This window comes from Idiotropiscis lumnitzeri, chromosome 1, assembly GCF_059441095.1.
Source record: "Idiotropiscis lumnitzeri isolate Australia: NSW breed Sydney's pygmy pipehorse chromosome 1, RoL_Ilum_1.0, whole genome shotgun sequence".
Taxonomy (NCBI): domain Eukaryota; kingdom Metazoa; phylum Chordata; class Actinopteri; order Syngnathiformes; family Syngnathidae; genus Idiotropiscis; species Idiotropiscis lumnitzeri.
The window spans coordinates 22,062,020-22,085,103 of NC_142391.1; the positions used below are offsets into that span (position 1 = coordinate 22,062,020).

Here is a 23,084-nt window from a genome sequence, read left to right on the forward strand (position 1 = left end):
AAAATTGTATCAGGATGATTCGACTGCTCTTCAAATGTTCAACATGAATAAATGTTATGCCAAAATTCTAGAGGATTTCCCACCAACGTCATGCCATGTTTTACTCAAGTTCAATGATGTTCTCCTGAACTTTTTTCGATGCTTCCCAACATTTCGCCCGAAATTCCGCCAACGTTTTTCCAAAGGTCCATACAAGTTCTACTTAATTTTCCCAAAAGTACTTACACAGGTTCACTCCAGTTCTTCTCAAGCTGCAAGTAAGTTCGACCAAAGTGCTCCGAAATAATTTCTGAAATATCCATATGTGCGGATGATCTCCAAGTGTTCCACCAAAGTTCTACCAACATTCCACGAATGTTCTACCAAAGTTCTGTCGAGGAGCAGCTTGAGGGAAAAGACAAGCGCCCCCCTGTGGCAAGGAGGTTCACTGCAGCTATGTCTTGTTTCCCCCCTCGCCCGAATGAGACGAAGGAAGGTTTGACACCTCATAAGCAAACCAAAGATTGTCTGTCTGTCTGTTGGACATTTACTGGACTAACAAAAGAAGACAAAAAAAAACGGAGGCGGAGAGCAAATCAAACACGTCTTGGACGTCATGAACAGACAAAAGAAGAAGGAAAAAAATATTTATCTTGTGGCGGCACTTTCACTTATGTCATTTAACTTTCTGCATTGTTGGCTTCACACGTGACCAAAGACGCTTGCCTTCCATTAGCATCATCCAACGTTTTGGTGCGTGTGTTTTTGTAGCAAAAAAAAAAAGAAAGAAAAGAAAAAGCACACTTGACGCACCAAAGTTTTTCAACCATTACTTTTCTTTGATATCGTGGATCATTGTTTTACAGATTTCTGCCAATCAGCCCATCATTTTTGTGTCAAGTTCTGAACTCCTTTGAATGAACAATAACATTGAAAACGGGGTACACACATACCGACAAATGGACCCAGTTTGAGTCGGATTCCTACTTTCTAATCAAATTCAGCCAAAGCCCGATTGCTGGATTTTTTTTGACAATTATCCTAAGTGATTATCCGGTGGTGTGGGATGTTAAGAGTATTATTTGTTTTTTTACCATGATCTGTTCAGAAAGCCTAAAGTAGGCACACGCTTGCCGATAATCAGGCCAAAATTGAGCATTTTCCTTCCCATTTGATCAAATTTAGCAAAGCTCCAATTCAGATAGAAAGATTATCCGAAGCAGTTACCCCGTGGTGTGTTTACTCTCAATTCTGCTCGAAATCATTTCGTAGGATGCGATGATGTGGTTCATTTTATCAATGAACAAACTCAGCCAAAGTCTGATTTTCAGATTCACCACCAAATGATCCGAAGCAATTATCCTGTGGAGTGACCGTATTAAGAGTCATTTTTACTCCTGAAGTTGCAACACTGTATATAGAGTTAATCAGGAAAATTTAGCATTTCAAGCCTGCAGGGGCCTGATTATGGGATGTCTATTATCGAGTGGAGTGAGGGATTTTTCCTCCTTGATCTGCTCATGAAAAAAAAAAAAAAGTAGGTTACACGCATGCTGATAATCGGCCCTATTTTGGTTCCGATTCCCCTTTGTGATCAGTCAGCAATTAAGTGTGTACGTGTGTGCCCCGTTTAAAGTTGGACAGGAAGTGGCTGCGACGATGAGGATGACAAAGATGAGTTTGTGTACGAAAGAAAAAAAACATGTCAAACAAATGATGATGCTTTTTGACTCACTCACGTTTGCATGATTTTAAAAATAAAAACGGGAAACCTGAAGAAGAAAATTTGGTCCAAATAAAGGGAAGTCTATTGTGTCAACTGATGAATGTTAATCATTTGAATTGCGATGAGTTTTCGAGTACGGTCATAAAAAGCTTTTTCATGTCTCTGTCAAAAATCTACACGTGATAAGGATCGACAGTTTATTTTTGTTTGCCTCATGCTAATCGCAGAGTAACGCTGTCGTTACTATGACGACTGGGGGCAAAACTGCGACACAAGAGCTTTTCAGGGTTGCTAACTTAGCCATTTGCCATTTTTAGCTACACCTTATAAAGAAAGCGTCATCAAACATTTGATTGTATTTTCCCTGGAAGAGGCAGCACTTGATCACCAAGCTGTGCAATTTACACATTGTCAATTAGCGCATCGCAAATGGTGCCCATACAGCCGACCTAAAAACTGCCTCAGATTTTGCTGCCAACACACAGAAATAGCGCTTCCGTGTAGCCTTTTGGGAAAGACGGGTCTTTACCAGCATTGCTGTAACGTCATGGAGAATCTTCATGTGGGAGCGGGGTAAGGTAAATTACTAAATTGTGACACCCCGATTTGGTTAATTACAGTTGAAGGGAGGCCAGGAAATATAACTCATATTCAAACATCATATGTGCCTTTTGTTGATTTATTCAATTCTAAAAAAATGACAACAGAAAGTGACTTCTAAAAGTTTAGTGACATTTGTTTAAAAAAAGGTCTTCGTTCAGCCTGCAGCACCCCCTGCTGGCTGACTGCACTCGCTTCTAATAACACATTCGTGCCCAGTCACAAGAAACCATAATGCATTCATCATCATTCAGAATAAATAAAAGCTCTTGCGATTATTATCAACATGCAACTTTTACACGTTGGAAAGTGGTCAGGTTTAGCATAAGGTAACTAACATTTCCTGCTCTAATCAAACTTGGCCGTGTGGCCGTCAGCTGGCATCCGCCATGGCGTCACCGATCTGCCGGTTGAGCTCGGCGATGATGCGGTCGTCATTCCCGTAGACGCCGGTCCGGAGCAGCGTGTCGCGCTCCTCTAGAAGGCGGCTCAGGTGTTCCTCTGCGCTATGGTTCATGCTGGGGACCGGTGCTACGGAATTGGGGCCGAAATCGCCCTGCTGCTTCAACCTGGGGGAAAAATAACGACAAACTAAATACGTTAGCAACTTCACGAGAAATTGCTGAAATACTGAATTAAAAAATATGGAAGCATGTTGAATGATACGGAATGATATGAATAAATAGAAATTGGAAAGAGTTTTTGGGATTTTTTCTTTCAATCTTCAAAATCATTACCAAGATGAATCCTGCTGTATGTTTGGATATTTTTGGCAAGTTGAAAATTGTTCCCAAGGTGAAATGAATGAGCTGATTGTTTATAATTTCTAATGTTATGGTAAATGTCCCTTTAAGAATGAATGGGGAATTTTTGGACGAAAATGCTGCATTTTGGGAAAACTGAATTTTTGGAATGAGAAAAATAATAGCCTGCAAGGAATATGTTGAAATTGCAATGATGTGAATCTGATGAATTATATGGTAGAACAAGAATTACAAACGCTGTCAGCATTGACACAATGACGAGAAATACTGAGGGAATGTAAGCGAGCTCCAAACAAGAACGTTGTCGGACAGCTCGTGTCATCATGGGGCCAAATTAGCACTTGGAAGCTAACTGAGTTGCGCCTACCTGTTAAGTTGGTTCCTGATGTCGCCCAGTTCCTGCCGCTCTTGTCGGACCACCTCTTTCTCCTCGGCGGCTACGTAGCGCAACCTCATGGCGTCCAACTCGGCCTGCTGCTTCTTCAGACGCATCATGGCATTCTCTTGCTCACGCTACACACGCCGCACGAGACAACAACAGCGTGTTCACGTACTCATCAGGAAAATGTTGTCCTTCATTCTCAAACAAGTTGCTTTTTATTTTGAAATACTTCTTTTTAGTTGTTAGTTTTAGCATTAGCTTTAGTTTTATAAGCAATTGAGTAGTAATAACTAATAGTAGCAAAGCTCATTCATGATATGAACTGACAAAAGACAATTAATTATGGTTACTTTTATAAATGTAAGCTGCAGTTTGTTAGTTTTTGTATCTTTAAAGCTTTTTTTGTTTTTATTTTAGATTTTAGTTTAAGGTACTTTGTTAGTTTTCATAAACTGCAATAATATTGGCGAGGATCTTCTTTTTGTTCCTCAAAGTGATGTTCTACAAGTTTTTATGGACAGCGAGAGAATGAGTACAGTCGCTAAATAAATCATGTGTGATTAACTTTTTTTTTTCTTTAATGTATAGCTATTGTGGGTGAGTCTGGAATGTGTCCCGGCGATAAACGATGGTTCACTGTACAATTTTTTTTCGGGAAAACCGCCGTGAGAAAAATGCAGCAAGAGCTGAGGAATTCTCACGCAGGCTGACAAGACGCGAGAGAGGGAGAAAAAAAAAAAGCGCCTGTAAGTCGTATAACTGTCGTCCCGCTCGCTCGGCGAGTCGCTCGTTAATCACGCAAGCAAAAACAAAAAAAGCCTCGCTCCGCTTTAATGCCGACGCGAGCCGTAAATTCAAAACGTGAACGTTTTAATAAATGCAATCAAAGCGTCAAAGTCTGACCTCACGCTTCAAGTCGGCTTCAAACGGTCAGACTTTTCTTGAACAAACTAATGTTGGGGCACACAAACAGGGCTGAATGAAAAATGATAGAATTGCAATTTTTTTCCCAATATTGCGTTTTAATAAGCCATTATTTTTAAGTCAGATGACAACAACAAAGCAAACAAATCTGCGGCTTTATCACTTCAACTTTTCAGTTTTTATAAAACAATAATAAAAAAAAATATATTTTTTTGGAAGGATAAAGAATATATGATTATGAGCAGTTCTTTCATCGGTCTACATTGTTGGTGTTCAAATATCAGTTGCTTAAAGGGCTCACGTAGATGCTATTTGTTAGCCTGTCTGCAGTGTTTTGCGTTGTTCGCTAACATGAAGCGAAACAGACTTGGAGACAATGCACAGCTGCGGTTGGTTTAAAAACACAACATGAGATTCTCTTTGTTTTTTTTGTTTAGTTTGACAGTCAACTTCAGCTGCAAGCGGCAACAATCAGCTCGCTCAGTATTTGCAGTGAGGTGAGCCAAGTCGGGTTCACGACCGAGTAGCGTAAGTGGGAAGTGAAGGAGACACTGAAGTTGGGGAAAATCTAAGGGAGACTTTGGATGGATAGAGGCGGAATGCGGAGAAAAGTTGAAGGTGGGACAGAAGCAAGTTTGTCAGCAGGCGGTGGGAAAGAGAAAAAAACAAAACTTTTTGGAGGTTGTCGGCGATTCCGCCAACGGTGGCTGGGAAAAGTGGAGTGCGAGGCGGGCTCGGGGCACGGAGAAAAACATGCTTCACGTGCACGCGTGTTGACACAAGTCGCTCCCCGAGGAGCTGCTGGCCGTCTGGATTAGCCAGTGCCTTCGGGCTAATTGCTGGAATAACAAACGTTCCCGAGACGCGCTGCCAAGGACAAGTCCAGGTCACGTCCTCTACCAGCAGAAAAGCTCCAAAAACTCATTGAGTCATTCATCTCACAGCAGCAGCAAGCGGCAAATCGACTAATTCGGGAGGTCAGAAAAGAACTTAGAAAAACATCCAAAGAGATGCCGGCCTCGGTTAGGTTCAGTGTTCACGACTCCAATACGAGAACGACACGGGCCAAAAATGGCATCCATGAGAGGATTCCCAGACGAAAACCACTGCTGTCGCAAAAGATCATCTCGCATTTGCCAAAAAAGTAACTTTAAGTATAAGACTTTTGGAGAAACATTCTGTGGACTGAGAGTCAAAAATTTTTTGGAAAGCCTGCAGATCGTAACATCTGGTGTTGAAAACAGCACTGCATTTGACAAAAAAAAAACCGTGATGCTAAAAGTGAAGCATGGTGGTGGCAGCGTGACGCTCCGGAGCTGCTTTGTTTCCTCAGGACCAGGACAACTTCCTGTGATTGTCGGGGGAAATATATTCGGCTGTTCACCAGAAGATCCAAAAGTAGAACAAGCGGCCATCAGTTTGTCCGGCAGACTCAAGCGCTTCTTGGATCATGCAGCAGGGCAACGATCCGAATCACAACAGCAAGTCCACCCCAGAATGGCTCAAAAAGAACAAAATGAAGGTTTCGGGAGTGGCCAATTGAGGTGCTGCGGTGTGACCTTAAACGGGCAGTTCATGCTAGGAAACTCTTTAAAAAAGAAAAAGGGGGGGGCAGTTTACTTGTCTACAGACGTTGCATGATAGGAGCAAAGCGCTACTTATGTCCGAGTTCAACTTCTCACCACATTTCAGCCTTGCAAATGTAAATGTTCTCAGATTTCTCAAAATGAGACATTTGCAAACATCTGTCTATTAACTTAATGATCAACATGTTGAGCTATTTTCTGGCTGATGTTAAAGAACAAACCAGTAACTAAATGATTCAAGTCATAGCACTGCATTAGCTTTGAAGTTGTAAATGCTTCTAGGAGCGTTTTGGCCGGCAGAGAAGGCCTTGCTTTGCCGGACCGCGCACCATTGGTCAAACCTGACAATCGCCATGGAAACAGGAAGTGTGAAAGCGTCTGAGCACGGCGTCTCCGTGACGAGACGGTCGCGTCATTCCCAAAAATGAAATCATCAGAAAAACAAAAAGGACGTTGTGCTGTTCAAACAACAGAAGATGATAAATCGGCGCTGGTGTGAAGAAAAAGTATAGCAGAAGGTTCTGGAATGTTTGTGTGGTCCTGGTGCAGCTCCATAAAAGAAGACTAAACACGTTTCCTTTCAACACTTTGGGGCCATTAAAAAGTCAAACGGGCGGCGTGAGCATTCTGTGGGGGCCCTAACAATAACAAGATGGCTGCCGGGCCTCGTTATTGTCCCAATATTTGTGCTCAGGGAAGATCGACTGGCCCGGCTTGTCCCAATATTTGGAATTGAAAAGCATTCGAGGGGGAGTCTTTCATCTGCGCGTTCAATCTCGCCACCCCCCGCTGGCAAAAGCAACATTTGTCCTGCCGCCGCAACCTTTTACGACGGGCCGACCGGCGGCGCGCCGAGATGACGAAAAACTAAAACAATACAGCCTACATGAAAAATGAAGAGCTGGACACAAAAGGAAGAAGCAAGACGGGGAAGGAAAAAGTGAAACCAAAGCATGTTTGGGGGGGAAACCTATCCTCCCCAAAGCAAATAAAAATGACTTTGTCGCCATCTTGTGGCATCTCGGTGGAAAGGAAGTTTGTTGAGGTGAGCTTAGAAATCGGTGGTTCACGTCTCCAGGCTATCTTTTTTTTTTTTACTAGAAGTGGGAGCACAGTGGCCAATAAATGACATTTTATGTCCACTAGCAAAGTTAATCCCATATTTCTCCGACTATGTCTTGCAGGTGCGACTGATACATATTAAAATTAAGAGGTGGGACTGGCACCCAAAACCCCCGTTACCTAATAGTGTTAACTTTCTTTTGGCGGGTGCATGACTGCCAATGACCAGAAGGTGGCGGCAAAGAACCACAACTACTTGCCAACTGCCAAAAGAAAATAGAAGAGGAAATGGAATCAATGGAAGAAGAACTACTAATTATGCATCAGCACCTTAAGCAACTTTCTTTAGCATGCTCCAAAGGTGGCAGTAACACACGGTAAGTATTAGCCGACCACCAAAAAAAGCAGAAGAAAAAATACATTTAGATCATCTCCAATTTTAGGGTCAAAATGCCAGCATTCGGGGCAGCCTGGAGCAGTTAAAGTTGTAAGACGCCGGCTTGAGGTGGACGCAGGTGGGACAGGGATGAAAATTTGGTTGTGAGAAAATCTTCTTAATGTACAGGCAAGAAAGAAGTGGCACAGAGGTTTGAAAGTTGGCAAATTTTGTGTGACGTGACGGGAAACCTTGCGCTACCTGTTTGAAGCGAGCCAGTTCCTTCAGTGCTCGTCCCCACTGCTGCTTGTAATGAAGTTTGGACTTGGTGGTGGACTCCAGCTTCCTCTCCAGCTCCACCTGATGGGCAAGAAAAACACAACATGCTACATGCTTCGACACGCGAGTCCTTGTTGTTGTTTTTGTGCACGCTACCTTCTCCAGATTCAAGATATTGATCTCGGACTGCAAGCGGACTTCGGGCTTGACAGTCTGTTGCTCCCTGAAGTGATGGAAGTCTTTCTCCAGTTGCTTGTAACGGTCCTCCCAGTCTGTGATCTGAGGAACACATGCACAAAAAAAAAAAAAATGGAAAACTGAAAAAAATCCTTCCCATCTTTTCCTACCACCAGATGAATGACATGATGACCCAAAAGAGGTGTCAAACTGGTTTTGTTTGTGAGCAATATCGTACTTACTGCAAATGTATATTTGCCATTCTTTATTCACAGATTTTTTTTTTTTGCGGGGTGGGAGGGGACTTATCCTCGACTATTTTCTGAAAAACTCACCGATTTGCCAAAACTCAAGATTGCTATGTACCTTGATTTTATGTGCACGGCTCTGTTCACATTTGGTAGAGGAAAGGAACAAAATGTTAAACAAGAAACACAAGAAAAATTAAATAAAAATTCAACATCTTTTCTTTAGGGGAAAACAAGTTAATAGTTTGTCTTCTTTTTAGGAATAACAATTTCGCAATGATGCCTCCCTTTTACTTGCAATGACGTCCGATTGTCAGAAGCAGAACTGCTCTGTGTTTGTCTACCAATTATTTTGCGTTAAATTGTTTGTTTGTTTTTTTTGTATGGCTATGTTTTCATGGAAAAAAAAAAAAAGACAGCGACAACCTTGAGTTTGCCAATGACGATCTTGTGTACCTGTTTGAGCAGCCGCATTCGCTCCTCCTCCATCAGGTGCACTTTGTCGCGCTCCAGCGCCACCCGGTGGTCGCACTCCAGCTGCAGCCTTTTCATGGTCTCCTGCACCTCCTTCTGGCTTAGCTTGTGTTCGGCTTGCAGGTCCCGCTGCAGCCTTTGAGTCTGAGGAGAGAGAAACGTCGTGGAAGACGATTAATAGAGGACGCACCCAGGAGGTCAAAGCAAGGACACATTTTGGAGGACACGTGAGCGAGGAGAAGAAGAACCTTCAGCTCAGCTTCATTAAGAGTTTTCTCCTTCTTCTCCAGATCAGCCAGAGTCTTCTGAAGTTGCTCCTCCAAACGATTACACTCCATTTCCTAAGAGTTACATTGTTCACATGTCACGGTTGAAGTAAACGGGCTGGACAATTATTCAAATTCAAATCAGAACACAATTTTCAAATCACAAAGGCTGCAAGTTAGCCATCAGAATTTTGCAAGGTACCACCTGACTTTTTTTTTTCCTGATATGCAACTGCAGTTTGCAGTTGCACACTGAATGATTTTGCAATTTTTAACGGGATGTGAACCGTAGCATTACCTTAGTACGGTCGATACCATTTATCTAAATGACAAACGAAAAGACTGAATAATTAGGTATTTAGAAACTATACGCAAATGACGATTCATGTCAGAAACCTGCTTTATAAATGATGACGTCGGGATTTACAAATGTTTAGCTAATGCTTCTTAATGTCTACCCGAAGTGTTACCGGTTCAGGTTATTGAACTCCATTTATTTGTTCAATCTCTACCACAGAAGCTGATGTTGCTCCAGCTTGTTGTAATGACACGACAACAATGAGATCTTTAACGGCTGTCCAAGTGAGTCGTATTCCAAAACTAAAAGTGATGAGGGAGTAGGGAAAGAGTGAATGACTCTCAAGACTTGTGCATTTTTTGGGGGGAGTTGAGAGCGGTTGACGTTACTGTGTCACAGAGCAGGAAGATGTCGGCTTTACCTTCTTTTTCACACAGGCTTCCCTCTCAAACTCCCGTCGCATCCACTCCTCGGCGAGAGCCTGCATGTGACTAAACTCCTTCTTCCGGAGCTATGCATGCACAACAACAACATGGATGTCAGAACCAGGCTTAGAATGCTTTGGGATTTTTCACAAGAGTTAGTTTTCAATTTGTTTTTTTTTTTTAAATCCAGTTCGTTTTAATTAGTTTTTAGAGCAAGTTTGTTAGTTTTTGGTTTTTCAGAAATGCTTTGGTTTAAGTTTAGGTTTTAATAGTTTTAGTATTGGTTTTAGTTTTTTTCTACGGCGTGTTTTGTTGAGTGCAAGATTAAAAAAAAAGTCACAAAGCATCATGTAATAAACTACAATTCTCAAACGATAGTTTGACCTTTCTTCTTTTGTACAAACATAGAGCAATACCAAAACAACTGCATCGAAAATAAACTCCAACCGATCAGCTGCGATATTATTGGAAAACGATGAAAACAAGGGACATTTTGGCTATAAAACATAAGGCATCATTTTAGTTAGCTTGCATGTTTGTTTTTTAACACCAATTTCGTTTGTATTTTTTTTCATTAGTATTCATTAATAAGCTCAGTCAGAACATATTACAAAATGAAAGTCAACATGGAGGATCACTTGGATATATCACTTCACAATCAAAGGCAACAGAATACAATTTTTTTTTTCTGCACATAAAATTTGGCCTTTAAATAATTTCTCGTGAAATAAACAATACATTTATCAATCGCAAAGCTCTGATCGCAATCCTAGATTTTTGGTCAGACTTGAAAAGGCAAGTACGAGCAAAATGGCCTCGGCACATTTAGTCCAGTTGTGCCAAAAGGAATGAGCGAAAATCCCTGCCAACAATTGTTTGAAGCCTGTGGGCCGAAATCCAAAGCTTTTGACCCGAGTCACACAGTTTAAAGGCAATGGCACCAAATAATAATCAAGTGGAAGTAAACAATTTGTCTTAAATATTGTTTAGTGCAGAATTATGTTAGCTACTTTCAACTGCATGCGACAACAAAATGGATGTGGACCTGATCATTGAACAGATCCTCCTGAGTCTCCTTCCACAGCTCCAGCTCCAGGGCCGTGCGGTACTCGGCGGTATCTCGTGGCGGTGGCGGCGGTCCTGTGGGCACGGTGGACACAGGTGGCGCAGCAGGTTCCGCAGGGAGGTCGGGTATTTCCCGTGGAGGAGCCACACGCTCATTTTGTGCCGAATCGCACACGGGGATTTCCTTCATGTTCACAAGTCCAAAGTCATCCAGCGTGGCTACGAAGCTCAACTCTGCTATTTTCTCGTTGGAACTAACCCACAGGGAAGAAGACAGCACTTAGTTTCATGTCCACTGGAGGGCACCAGAGACTAAACAATGAATATCAGGATAGACAAGCGGCAGAAGCACCTCAGGGTTGAGAAAAAGGGAACTCGGTCTTGGTAATTTTGGCGCCAGGCCGCCTCCCTCACGCTCGCCGGGTGCCGGCTCCTCTCGGCGGCGAGGAGGTGGGACAGCTGCAGCGAGGCTCGGCCGATTAGGAGAGCCGTGGTGCTGCCAGCGTTCTGGTGCCACAGCTCCAACACCAGAGGGACTCTTGTTCATAGACCGGAGAATGCTTTGATTGCAAATAGTTTTTTTTTTGCCTGCTCAAATTGAAGCAGAAGTGCTACCTACTATTTACTGAATAAAGCCTTTATGTAACATGGATTCACGAGCGTGTTTATGCGGTACACAGTTTGCGCGACCATGTTACTACCTGAGGAAGGTGTCTTGCAGCTGCTGTGGCATGGCAGCAAAGTCAAAGGCACAGTACGAGTGCGGCAGAGACACGTCGGCGTTCCTGCGCAGATCCACCGGGTGGCTGGTCATCACGGGCGCCACGCTGCCAAAGAATTCGTACGAGTACCTGACCAGAACATAGCAGACCAAATTTAGCCTGAACTGGCCTTAATCTCAAGATCCAGAAACTTGTAGTACTGGACACAAAGGATAAACAAAAAGATACTGTGACTAATTGATGCTCCTAACACCGCCCAAAAAGGTTACAATTGCCTTTTTATGCCACAAGATGACAGAAGAGTGCTACTTTCCTATCAGGTGTGCCTAATAATACCAAACCCCTCTAACTTCAAGATCGGTCCTTGGCACAGAGATGCCTCCAGATGATGTCAAAGCACTACTTTTACTTATAGGTTTTGCAACGCAGGCACTTTTTTGTCGAACTAAAAGTGTTTCAATCAGATATGTTGCGCGCTGCAGACAACACCTCTAAAGTTCCAGGACTCCTCCAAGACGACGCCCCCCAATTCCAGGACCACATAGTTATTTGTATATGTGGACACGATGTGGTATGGTGTTTTTGTAGCGGTCAATGCAAACTGTGCGTTGTGGTGCGAACCTGATTGTAGCAGCGATGGTGTGCGTGAGTCCGATCTGTCTGAGGCTGCACAGATCCAGAGAGAAACAGTAGCGATGCGCACACGGCGGAATGGACGCTTTGGGGGCGCAGACGAGGATGGAGGAATCGGCGCCGTCGCCCTGAGCTTGACTCTGGGCAAGTGGCTCCATGTCTGCTGGACACAGTCGGTCAGAACGCCACAATACCAGCAGCTCAACATATCAACAGCATGAGTCATCCGTTACCATGCAATAATGCCTCCTGCTGGTTCTGCGACGGCGCAACATCAGGAGGGTTTCGGATTGGAGTCGAACTGGCAATTTGGTCGTCAGCGGAGGGCACGACGACAGCACGCGGGTTTGTCTTACATCCTTCTTTGATGGACTTATTCTACATGCAGAAAGAAAAGAAAAGCGATCATACAAATCATGTATCCCAAACTGAAATGACTGGAAATGCACTCGATCCGTTTTAGACTCCCAAAAAGACCCAACAAAAATGTTTGTAAGAAAGAAGAAACATGCAATAATTATTTTTTTGCCACATTCATGCTTCAATTTAGTGAATATTGTGCTGCTCCTTCAGGTGTTAGCACATTGGCTGCTATCATACAGCACTTATATCTCAAGTTTGCGTTTGCTGGTGGAATGCCAAATGGCTTTTCTAAAGACACCGATGTATATATTGAGAACAATATGTGCTTGCTTGAGTTCTTAATTGTTAATAGGAATTGATCATTAGCGAACATCGTTAACCTGTAGCTGTGGCATAATGTCCTCACGGCGCAGGGTCACAGCCACGCAGACGTTGGGCTGAAAGTCAGCGGCCGTCGGTAACAGCGAGCGCCTGGCGCGGGCAGGCGGCCGCAGCGTGAACACGCCCTCCACCGTAGCCGCCGCCTTCTCCAGGTCCACGGCGAGCCCGGCCAGCGTTGCCAGGGGCACGTCGGTGCTGCCCAGTGAGTGCGTGCCGCAGCACAGGTGGACCTGCAAGGGCGGCTGCTGCAACAGGAAGGCGCGCAGGGCACACTCGCTGCTGCGGACGCGCACCGAGGCACGCTCGGGCTGGAAGTCCGGCGTCAGGAGATTCTGGAAGGGCTCGCTGGTGATGTCGTTGCCCAGCAGCGTGTAGAAGAAGAAGAAACCGGCGTCCTCTGATGGCAGCTTGAGCGTGGTGGGGATTAACTGAAAACACATTCGCACAAACACACACATGGTCAAACATGCACGTACAAGCGCACACAAGCATGCACAAACACTATCAAGCAAACATTCAGACACACAAAAACATGCACAAACACACCGCCATTCACACTCACATTAATGCACAAACATTCACACTAATCCAAACATGTACACATACCGGGTTCTACTCACCTGTTCCAACTTGGCTGCAAATGCCACGGTGACGGACAGCACAAACATGTCAGTGGCGACCTTGTCGGGTCCCACCTGATGGTAACCCTGCTCCGGCACTAGGACTGCCTCCATCTTGGCCGGGGTGGGCGGCAAGGCCGCGGGGCCACCTGAGGAAGGCGCAGGCAAGATCAGTTCTAGCGGCACTGGAAACAATCCCGGTTCTACCTAAAGAACTACCATACATATCATATCTACCCACTACTCAATTTAGACATTAGTCCGTGCAGTCCTCTTAAAAGTGCCTCGAAGTGTTTGCTTCAAGTTGTTTATTGCCAGTCTTGTGTATTTCACCAAAAAACTAATCTCCTCTAATGAAAGTTTGACCCGCCTAATGCTAATGCACAATGTAAAACATCATAGACAGGCTAACAAAAGTAGCATCGTTATCGCCCTAATTATAAATCTTTACAGATTGATAGTTAAAACAACGGTTAGCTGCAGTTCAAACTTCAGTCAACCTAACCCTCCCCCAGAAGGTTTCCAATTGCTAAGAGATGCCACAAAATGGTTGCCAACAATTACTGTCGTTGAAATGCAGCTCCTCAACATAGCTCCGTGGCACCGAGATGCTGCAAGATGTTGCCAAAACAATACCTTAATTCTTTTGATTTTCACCGACAAAAGCACAAAGCTGATGCACAATGATGTTTCGTGACAGAAAAGTGGGTGTGGCGTACAGATGGAGCGCAGAAACACAAGACACCGAACAGGAAGTAGCACCTTTTGGGGCCTTCTTGTCTCGAGATGCTTGGAGAGTGGTCGGCGGCGGCGGTACTGGCGGCGTGGACTTGCCGTTGTTCTCTAGCGCCATGTTGAGGAGCAGCGAAGGCTTCTTCTTGGTGTACTTGCTGCTCAGCAACGTGTGCCAGCGAGGGTCCTGACGACACAGGCGGGGAAAGCGGCGTTAAAGGGGCGGCGCACCGACGGGTCGCCACGCGCCGACGCAGACGGACCTGCGGGAGTTCTTGAGCGGATCTGAGGTCCAGCACAATGTAACCCACATTCTCCCTGCTCTTGCTGCTGGAGTCAACGGCGAAGCACTGGAGCTTGATTGGGGTCCTCTGCAATCTGCGCACATTCAAGGGATTAGTTGAGGCATGATGTCATCAGACATACATAGGTATAATCCAGGGATGATTCATAAAAAATCGATTTAACAGCAATAGAAACTGCTCAAAATATGCATCGATATGAAAAAATAAAAAGAATCGATTCACAACGCCATGTTCACCAGAGCCGCTTTCTCATGCACATTTACTTAATACGATGTAAACCTCCCTTTCATAGCAGCATAAACGAGCAACTTAAAAAGGAAACAGGTAGCGGCTAATGCCCAATTTAAATTACGACAGTGACTGTGGTGTGTGAAAGCTAGTTGTAATTAGCACGCACAGGTCACCGTGTGCATCTGATGGAACATCGATGTCCTGTTGTGGCACGCTAACATATTGTAGAGTCTACTGTGGATTATGGCAGCATTTGTCAGCAAAGCCGCGTCCATTAAAAACCAAATCATACATTTTATATACGCGTGATTGATATCAAAACAGCAACAGCACACGTGCTAAGTTGTGGCCACGCACAGATTCATGCCTCTATGAACTTGGAAATCTCACCACTCAAAGTACAACATGACGCATTTGCCACAAAACATGAAATGGCAAAGCCAAACAATAAAACAGATTCTACCGTGGTTGTTCCAATATACTCATTTACAGTGCTAAAAAATATCGGGAAAAATGGGTTATGCGTGTTGATGTGGTTTGGCTGAGCTAAATGTTATTTCCGAGTGCTATGCACCCCCAAACACATTCACCCACCACAAAACAGCCAACTCAACGTGCGCACGCACACACACATACACAGACACACACCTGTGCTGGTGCAGCATATTGCGGTCCAGCTCCCAGGCCAGCTCAGTGCTAAAGTGCGGTTGGTCCAGATGCTCAACGGGGTCAGTGGTCAGCTGCTCTCCGTCGAAGCTCGCATGGACCTCCAGGCTGAGCCGAGGGCACTTGGGGAAGTCGCGACCTGCCCACAATGTCAAAATTACACCATGAGTGACCACGTACAACTTTGAAACATAACGCCCCATTGTATTAATTTTCTCGATTCATTTGGGACTATTGGGTCTGTGTCCCCTAGGAACTACAAATACTTTTATACAACACATTTAAAAGACAGTTAAATATGTAGTTTATAATTTACATATTCATAATATTTCCCGTGTTAGGTATGCAACAACTGACTCATTTCCGCCATTTTTCAGGAATTTTAGTGGGGTCACATTGAGCAGGCCTCTTTTGCATTTCTTAGAAAAATTAGCTGTGGCTTGTTAAAAGTGTGTTTTCCGTGTCTATTTTTAGTTATGGTGTACCATCTCCTCTGTTGCCTCATTTTCAATTTGATGATTTAGTAGTATTTCAATGTTTATCGGACACATTGCGGCATAACTTATCTTTGACCACCCAAAAAGAGTTGAAAGTGACCTGACGTATCTATATCGACCTATATATAAATTATTATTCACATTCATGTCATATAGTTTTAGGTGAGAGTTTTTATCCAATCAGAATTCAGCTAGCTTGTGTTGCCAGGCAGATTTCATAATACCAGTGGCACGTTCTTTTCCTCCGAGCCCTCAGATTTTCCCATGCAGGCATCTGTGCTGTGCAAGTCAACGGGCTCTCACAGTTGATAGTAAGTTGCGTTAGCCAATCAGATCCTGAGTAGCTTTCAGTAAGCCTTTACTAAGCTTTACGATGAAGATGTGTAAATGTCCTGTGATTCGATAATTACGTGTGACAGGGCTTGGCCAGTCCAGACATTCTTACCTGGCAACCATTCGAAAAAAATCTAAAATACAAATATGCTTTTTTTTAAACCCACAATGGCCAAAGGAGAGAAAAGTGTGGATTTGATTGCAGTTATACTCGCGAGCCAAGGTGCTCCAAAACTGTGTTGCCTAACCTTGGAATGGGGGGGAGATGCTGGAGAGCCCTTCCTTGGGGATAAGGCTGCTGTTCATTCCCAGCAATGGTGTGTGTAAAGAAAAATGCATTTACGTAATTAAAAAATATATACATAAATTATAATTAAGATTATTCAGCTAGTAAAATCAAACATTTTCTTGTGCTGTACCATATTTATTTTCTATATCTTTGCTGCTGTAACACCTCAAATTTCCCCATTGTGGGACTAATAAAGGACATCTTTATCTTTAATTAGGTGCACACTGAAGGGACCTGTGGGGCCTCAAGATCTCAGTCAGATTTACATTTGTATTTCTTAAAACGTGATCACAGGCCATTCCATAGTTAGTTTTGAATTAGAAACTAGGCATTTTTTCCACTAGACACTTTCCAATGTCCTAAGTTCCTAAATTCTTAACATTTAGACACCGTTTAAACAATTTTGTTCCTATATTGAAAGTTGTTCCGGTGACATTTGAGCTTGCTGAAAAAAAAGGTTATCTTTTTGTTGACACGTAGCTTCCGATTTAGCTGCTGTATATATTTATTGGAAAAAGGCTTTTGGACTCATAGTTGAGATCAATTGCCGTCCGTCGTGATTTTTTTTATAGATAAAGAGTGTTAACATTTGAAATAAGTTATTAGCTGTGCGTGTTAGCTTTCTGAAAACATAAAAGGAACGTAACAAGTTCCAAGTGTGACTTGGTTGCGCTGACAGCTGACGCTCACCTTCCAGGATGGATAACACCAAGAGGAGTTGCTCGCTCTTTGGAGCCATGTTGACATCTGGGCGAGCAGAAAGGTTGGGAACACTGGCGAGTTTGTCGAGCGGAGTAAAAAAAAAAAAATAAGGTTGAAAATGAGATTGGTGTAGAGGGGGGGGGGGGGAGAGCTGTTTGAGGTCGTCCGTTGCAAAAAAAAAGGCAACAGCCGCTTTGTTGTCAAGCTTTGGCGCCACCCATTTTGGTTTGGGAGACGGAAGTTAAAGGTGGCCAGGTGAGGTTATGGTGACCTCAGCTGGTGGGCGGTGGAACTGCAGTCTTAACGCGTGCATAAATTTACGGTATAGTAATAGTAAAAATAGAAATTTCCAAATAATTAACAAAAATAAAATATTGAAAATTATATAAACGTATATTTAAAAAAATTAAATTTCTTTAAATATTCACATATAAAAACATTTTAGTTAGGTTTACTATTTTTTTCATAATGTATTTTATTTGATTTAGTTTACTTTTTGGAATAAACAACTAAATCAATCATATTAATCTTTCAAATATAGAAATAATATTACTCCATTAAAAAAAATTAAAAATAGGATACATAGTTTCTGTCATGTTCTTTTGAACATACACGTGTAAGACATTTGTTTAACTAAGTTGGTATTTTACATGTATCTATTTTATAATACAATATTCTCGCTTTATTTTTGCTGGCTTTAAAAATAACAACAACAATAATAGTAAATCTAAAAAACACAAAAAAAGAAATTTCCCTCAAAAAAGTTTCTGTTGTATTTTTTATGCATAACATTTTAATTTGGTAGATATAGTATTTTACATTCTTCAGCGTCTCATAATTTTTTTTTATTTAATTTTTTTCTGCGGATCAGTTTAAAATAAATAATTGAAGAATTATCCCAAAATTTATTACTGTAACAATTACAATAAGTCTATTGAAATTAAACGAGATGGAGACAAAAATTGTCATGTGCAGAAAAATGCAAAAAGCACCTACATATATATATATATGTATGGATATATATATATATATATATATATATATATATATATATATACATATATATATACATAACATCCTTTAATCGTGATTGCCAAACATATGAATTAAGGCATATACAGTATAAAAAAGCAACAACAGGTTCCATGTTGATATCAGGGTGATATTAATAATCATAATATATGAATTTATATTTGGATACACCACGGCCACTGGATGACAACAACAGTCCCCCCCGTGGTAGGATTATGTAAACAGATATTGTATCACCATGTTCAAGTAGTACATACTGTATGTATTGTTATGATGTACTGTGGATATCGTGTGTATGGAGTGAGGCAGAGCCGTTGCTGGAGGACACACAACATCATAACACAGTACATAATCATTTAAAGTTGGATTCATTACATTTTGCTACTTTTTAAAATATTATTATTGACATGAGAATATGGCTGCAACTGGGGGTCTCAGGTCAAAGAGCAGCACCACATAGTAAATTTCATATCTATATAGGTCACTTTAAATCCAGCATCACAGGCTCAGGTAGTTCATTGGAGGGGGAGGGGGGCACATAATGGTAGGAGGTGCGGCTTGAGGGCAACAGCAAAAAATTGCGGGACCCCCATTTCAAAGTGTACTGCTTTTGTTTTTTGTCGATGTGCTGTTAGAAATGCAGTCGTGAGGCCTAATGTTTCACTCAACACTAATTTGATTAACAAGAAACGATACTGCCTGAAAAAAAAAACAACCAATGAGAAGCAAAATACATGTCTATCGTTTGTTGGACATTCCCGAGCACGCTCACAGTGTGCACACTCCCACGGCCTCGTGCTGACCTTGGGCTTCAGGAACTTCGCTTAAACTATGGTGGAAAATGCACCTCTGACAAAAAATAAAAAAGTCCACAAGTCCACCGGAAGCAGGCCAAAGTTGTAAAGGGCAGACTAATAAAATATACTTGTATGTTGACCCCATGTAATGATGCATTAGAGGGCTGTTATGAAGTTGGAAATGTCAAACTAGTTGACAACCAGTGTACTGCAATGTTTGAAGTACTGTATTGTAAGTGTAGAGGTGAAGCCTCACCTAAAACTAATTAATAAACTTTGATTTGACATCCGTGCATCCCTGATTAACTTTAATGTATGCCATTTTTTGCACCCGATTCTAAAAGTGTAGAACAAGTACCATTTGTGGTACATAGACGCTCTCTATAGAGGTAAGTGAAATTGAAATGAATGAATATTTCTCTCACTGAGGTTCGAAGACCACAGTTTCCCTACTAATATATTGTTTTGATCGTTTTTTTTAGGCTGTTGCCATTGTTTTGCAATGTCACATGACTTCACCTCGCTCAATCGGTTCACTTTTCCGGTTGTTGTTCAGAATTCCCGCTTTTGCTGAATGCAGCATGCCTCCTAAGCCCCGCCCTTTCCTACCCCACGTCCAGTGGCAGTGAGCACGTGGTAATGAGTGCATGACTGTGGATGCTATGTACAGTGATGTGAAGAAGGGCTACGCTCACATAGGACGATACAATCAACACGTACAGTTAGCGGTTAGCGATACAAATGTAGCATCATCGTCATTACATTCAGTCAGAACAAATAATTTGCATTTAGAAACACCGCTGTACAATTGTCCTTCCCCAAAGTCCACTTCCTGTGCGGTATAAAACAACTTCTGTACTGTAGGTGGCGCAAGTAAGAAATTATACTTTTTTTCCCCTTTTGTTTCTCTTGTCTGCCTCTTACACGAGGCTTCGTCAAGGAATACCACAGAATTGGTGTGTGAGTCTCCTTCTGCAACGTCACTACTTCTTTACTTCGCTCTCTGCGGGAACATAACGAGGAAATATTATATATTTATTCAAATATATTACAAGTCAAGTACATTTTTTTAAAGCCCTTAATCTCAAAAGGTCTCAAAGGGCTTCACATGCACACAGTTGACAAATGATTAACAACACGTCCTGATCTTAACCCCTACGAGGGCAAGGAAAAACAAAAGAAAAAAAAAATCTGCGGAAAAATGCAAAACCTTGAGAAGGGGACGCAGATGGGGCAATCCCCCTTCCAGGATGACCAAGCTGCAATGGATGACCAGTGTAAATCCACCGGAAATACACAAGTGGTGATGAACAAAACATGGCCAAAGCTTGATTACAACGCAAGGTTTCAGAGCTCGGGAGAGAGCACTGGTCTATAAGTAAGGGGTCATGGGTTAAATTCTCTCGGGGACCTGATGTTCAAGTTTTCTATTGCTGACCAACACAATGTAGCTTGCCACAAGCCAAAAAAGTCTTTTGGAAAGATCCGTTATCAGCTTGTCAACCAAAATGATGCTATCCTACCCAGGAATGAACCACAACCTTTACTTTTTGACACACTCAAATGACTATGAGGATGACTGTATTGCACTCTTGACTAGCTAAACCTGTGTAATTACGTCAGGCCTCAGCAAGAATTAAACTCATGACTCCTGCGGAGCTACGAGGCCATGTTGAGTAAGATAAGCTTAGCATTTTGTGCATTGTCATCTTATTAACCTAATGCTATGCTACCATGGATATAACTGCAAAGAAAGCTTTACATTAGAACAGACAAACACACTTTACACGTTGAAATGGCTACATGGAAAATTATAATCGGTTGTTATGTTGGCATATACATTGTCATGAGGCTCCAGTCAAACTCACAATCCCTGGTTAACAAGAACAAAATTTAAACCGCGAGCTATGAGACCTTGTTCACGAAATCAAAATGCTAATTATATGCTGGCAAAAAAATGTCAATTTTAGAGAGTCAGCATTGAGCTGATAGCTAATGATTAGTATTTGATGATGATCAACTAATGAAGGTGTGGCGTATGTAAAACATACCAGCGGCAGTTCGTCCTGCCACCTGCGTGGCAGACACCAGAGACCTGGAGCTTAAACCTACAAAACAAACGCGCACAAAATCAATTTCAATGATTAGATGCTTAGTGACACCCACAAAATGCACACCAACCAATCACAGCACATATTTGATTCCATTTCCCACCGATGTAAAAAGTGTGCTGAGTATTATCCGTCAAATATTTCTATGCCGCTGGAAGTGTGTTTACAAAAAATGGCAAAGCTATGCAACATGATGTTTAGCCTAGAAACTATGCTAGGTGCTAATGAGGCCAACAACACGCCAAATGAAGCCAAGCCTTTAGCTTTTTGCTTTTGAATGAATGTAGCATCTTAACACAATGTGTGCTTGTGTGCTGTGTCTTGTTTTGTCTTTGATTTTGTGTTGTTTTCTACTGTGATTTTTTTATTGTTTCACAGAATTGGGTCGTTTTCTGATGTGTGTTGCATTCATGCTTTTTGTGTTACATGGTTTGTGTGCTTTTCTGTGTTATGCTTTGTTTTGTGTTGTTGTGTTTTGCTGTTGTGGCATGTTGAATTTTGTTTTGTCTAATTTTTTAAAAACGTTGTGTCTTGTAACAAGTTGTGTGTGTTGTTTTGGTCCGTTGCTATTTTGTAGGTTGTGTCACTTTGTTTTGGATGTTGTGTTGTCTTCTCTTGTGTGATTTTGTACTTTGTGTTCAGCTGTGTTTTGTGTGTGTAGAGTTGTGTTGTGCTGTGTATTTACTTGGATTTTGTTGTGTTGTGGTGCGCGTACCCGGGTAGATGTCGTACTGTCCCGCCACCAGGTTATACGTGAGTCCCAAGTGCGTGTGATGGTGTGTGTGCAGGTGTCGGCCCAACGCCATGTGGCCTCGGTTGCTTCGGTCCACGTCGCGCTCCAACTCGGGGGAACCTTTCTCGTCAGGCTAGACACACACACACATGCATGCATACGCATACACACGCACATTTATTTTCCCTTGTGCTTCAACAGTGTTATAAAAAAAAAAAAAAACATCTCACCTCGGACTCCTCCCGCCCTGCTGTCTTGCCGTACAAAGGGTAGTGGAAGCCTTCAGGGACAAATTTAAAGGTTCAGGTCTACATCCCAAAAAATTGGATCGTGCCTTTCACATAGTACTGCAACAACAGGGTGGGAAAAGTGAAGTGTTGTGTGTTTAACATTACACCCATTTCTCGCAGGTGCCATTTCTGCCTCTGTTACATCAGAGGTACTGCCTTGGAAGCCGGGAAAATCATGAGTCAGTCGAACATCCCTAATTTGGTGTTGGTGTCTTTCACACAGAAAAGCGACCACAGAAATAAATGTGTGTCAGGTGTTAAACTTTAAAACCAAGTCCTGACCTTCCGAAATTCCCTTTCACACAGCTGCCGTACTGACTCTGATATGCCTCTGATACTATCTTGGAAGCCATGCCAACCTCTAATTCTGTCTTTGACACAGAGAACAGGTTAGAAGAAACAAGAGTTGCGTGCTATACTCTACACTCTGACTGTCTTGACTCTTATTACACATGTAATACTACCCCATGCCAGAAAAAGTGTCTATGTGGGTCTGAAAGAAGATGAACTGACGTGTCCGGTGTTGTTCCTTACCTGGGTAGTTGTGGATGAGTGTGGGTGATGCCCCTCTGTAGGAACCCGCGCCACTCTCACACATTGCCAGGTAAGGAGGGTACGAGGAGTGCTGGTACTGCATGTAGGGCTGCTGGGGGGTCATTGGAGGAGACAACGCCGCCCGAGCACTTTGGGACTCCCCCGACACGAGCCTCATAGTTTCCTCCTGTAGCCCATCCAGGCCGTCCGAGTCGTCTGGTTCGATGGGGGGCGGCAGGTTGTGCGATCCCTGGACTTTTTTAGCGTCGCGAGGGATGCCTCCTGCTGTGGTCACTTTGGGCCCAGCTGGCTCGGTAGTACTCGCCCACTCCTTTGACCTCTCCGCGTCCCCCTCATCCGCCGCAACCCCAAGTGGACTCTGCAGCTCTGAGAATTTGCTGTGAGCCAGGCGGTGGGGCCACATGGAGCCGTCTGGGGGCTAAATTGATGGGGACAAGTGTTGGTGCTGGTTCCAGTGTTTC

At 42.9% G+C, this 23,084-nt stretch overlaps 2 protein-coding genes across 6 annotated transcripts in view; both read right to left on the reverse strand.

Annotated features, from left to right (window-relative positions):
- Nucleotides 1–2,370: 2,370 nt before the first annotated feature.
- cep120 (centrosomal protein 120) lies at nucleotides 2,371–17,302 on the reverse strand. 2 transcript variants are annotated; one of them, XM_088288148.1, is made up of 18 exons: nucleotides 17,094–17,302; nucleotides 15,267–15,423; nucleotides 14,346–14,460; nucleotides 14,113–14,269; nucleotides 13,351–13,499; nucleotides 12,730–13,158; nucleotides 12,220–12,364; nucleotides 11,975–12,146; nucleotides 11,333–11,482; nucleotides 10,984–11,169; nucleotides 10,612–10,885; nucleotides 9,563–9,652; nucleotides 8,826–8,918; nucleotides 8,560–8,721; nucleotides 7,835–7,957; nucleotides 7,661–7,759; nucleotides 3,437–3,582; nucleotides 2,371–2,874 (listed from the first exon to the last, which is right to left on the reverse strand). In XM_088288148.1, the coding sequence occupies exons 1-18, from the start codon at nucleotides 17,140–17,142 to the stop codon at nucleotides 2,679–2,681; spliced, it is 2,892 nt and encodes a 963-aa protein (XP_088144274.1). In that variant the 5' UTR covers nucleotides 17,143–17,302; the 3' UTR covers nucleotides 2,371–2,678. The 2 variants fall into 2 exon arrangements, with proteins under 2 accessions (XP_088144274.1, XP_088144268.1); XM_088288142.1 differs by having other exon boundaries at nucleotides 11,975–12,149.
- Nucleotides 17,303–18,168: 866 nt separating this feature from the next.
- znf608 (zinc finger protein 608) overlaps nucleotides 18,169–23,084 on the reverse strand; it is a 40,356-nt gene continuing 35,440 nt past the window's right edge. For 3 of the 4 annotated variants that reach the window (XM_088288092.1, XM_088288111.1, XM_088288098.1), the window contains 5 exons: nucleotides 22,603–23,041; nucleotides 22,009–22,058; nucleotides 21,731–21,911; nucleotides 20,986–21,042; nucleotides 18,169–19,937 (listed from right to left, as the gene is read on the reverse strand). In XM_088288092.1, coding sequence (XP_088144218.1) covers nucleotides 19,918–19,937; nucleotides 20,986–21,042; nucleotides 21,731–21,911; nucleotides 22,009–22,058; nucleotides 22,603–23,041 — 747 coding nt within the window. In that variant the 3' untranslated portion in view covers nucleotides 18,169–19,917. The remainder of the gene's footprint in view (nucleotides 19,938–20,985; nucleotides 21,043–21,730; nucleotides 21,912–22,008; nucleotides 22,059–22,602; nucleotides 23,042–23,084) is intronic. The other variant, XM_088288105.1, reaches the window with a different exon arrangement.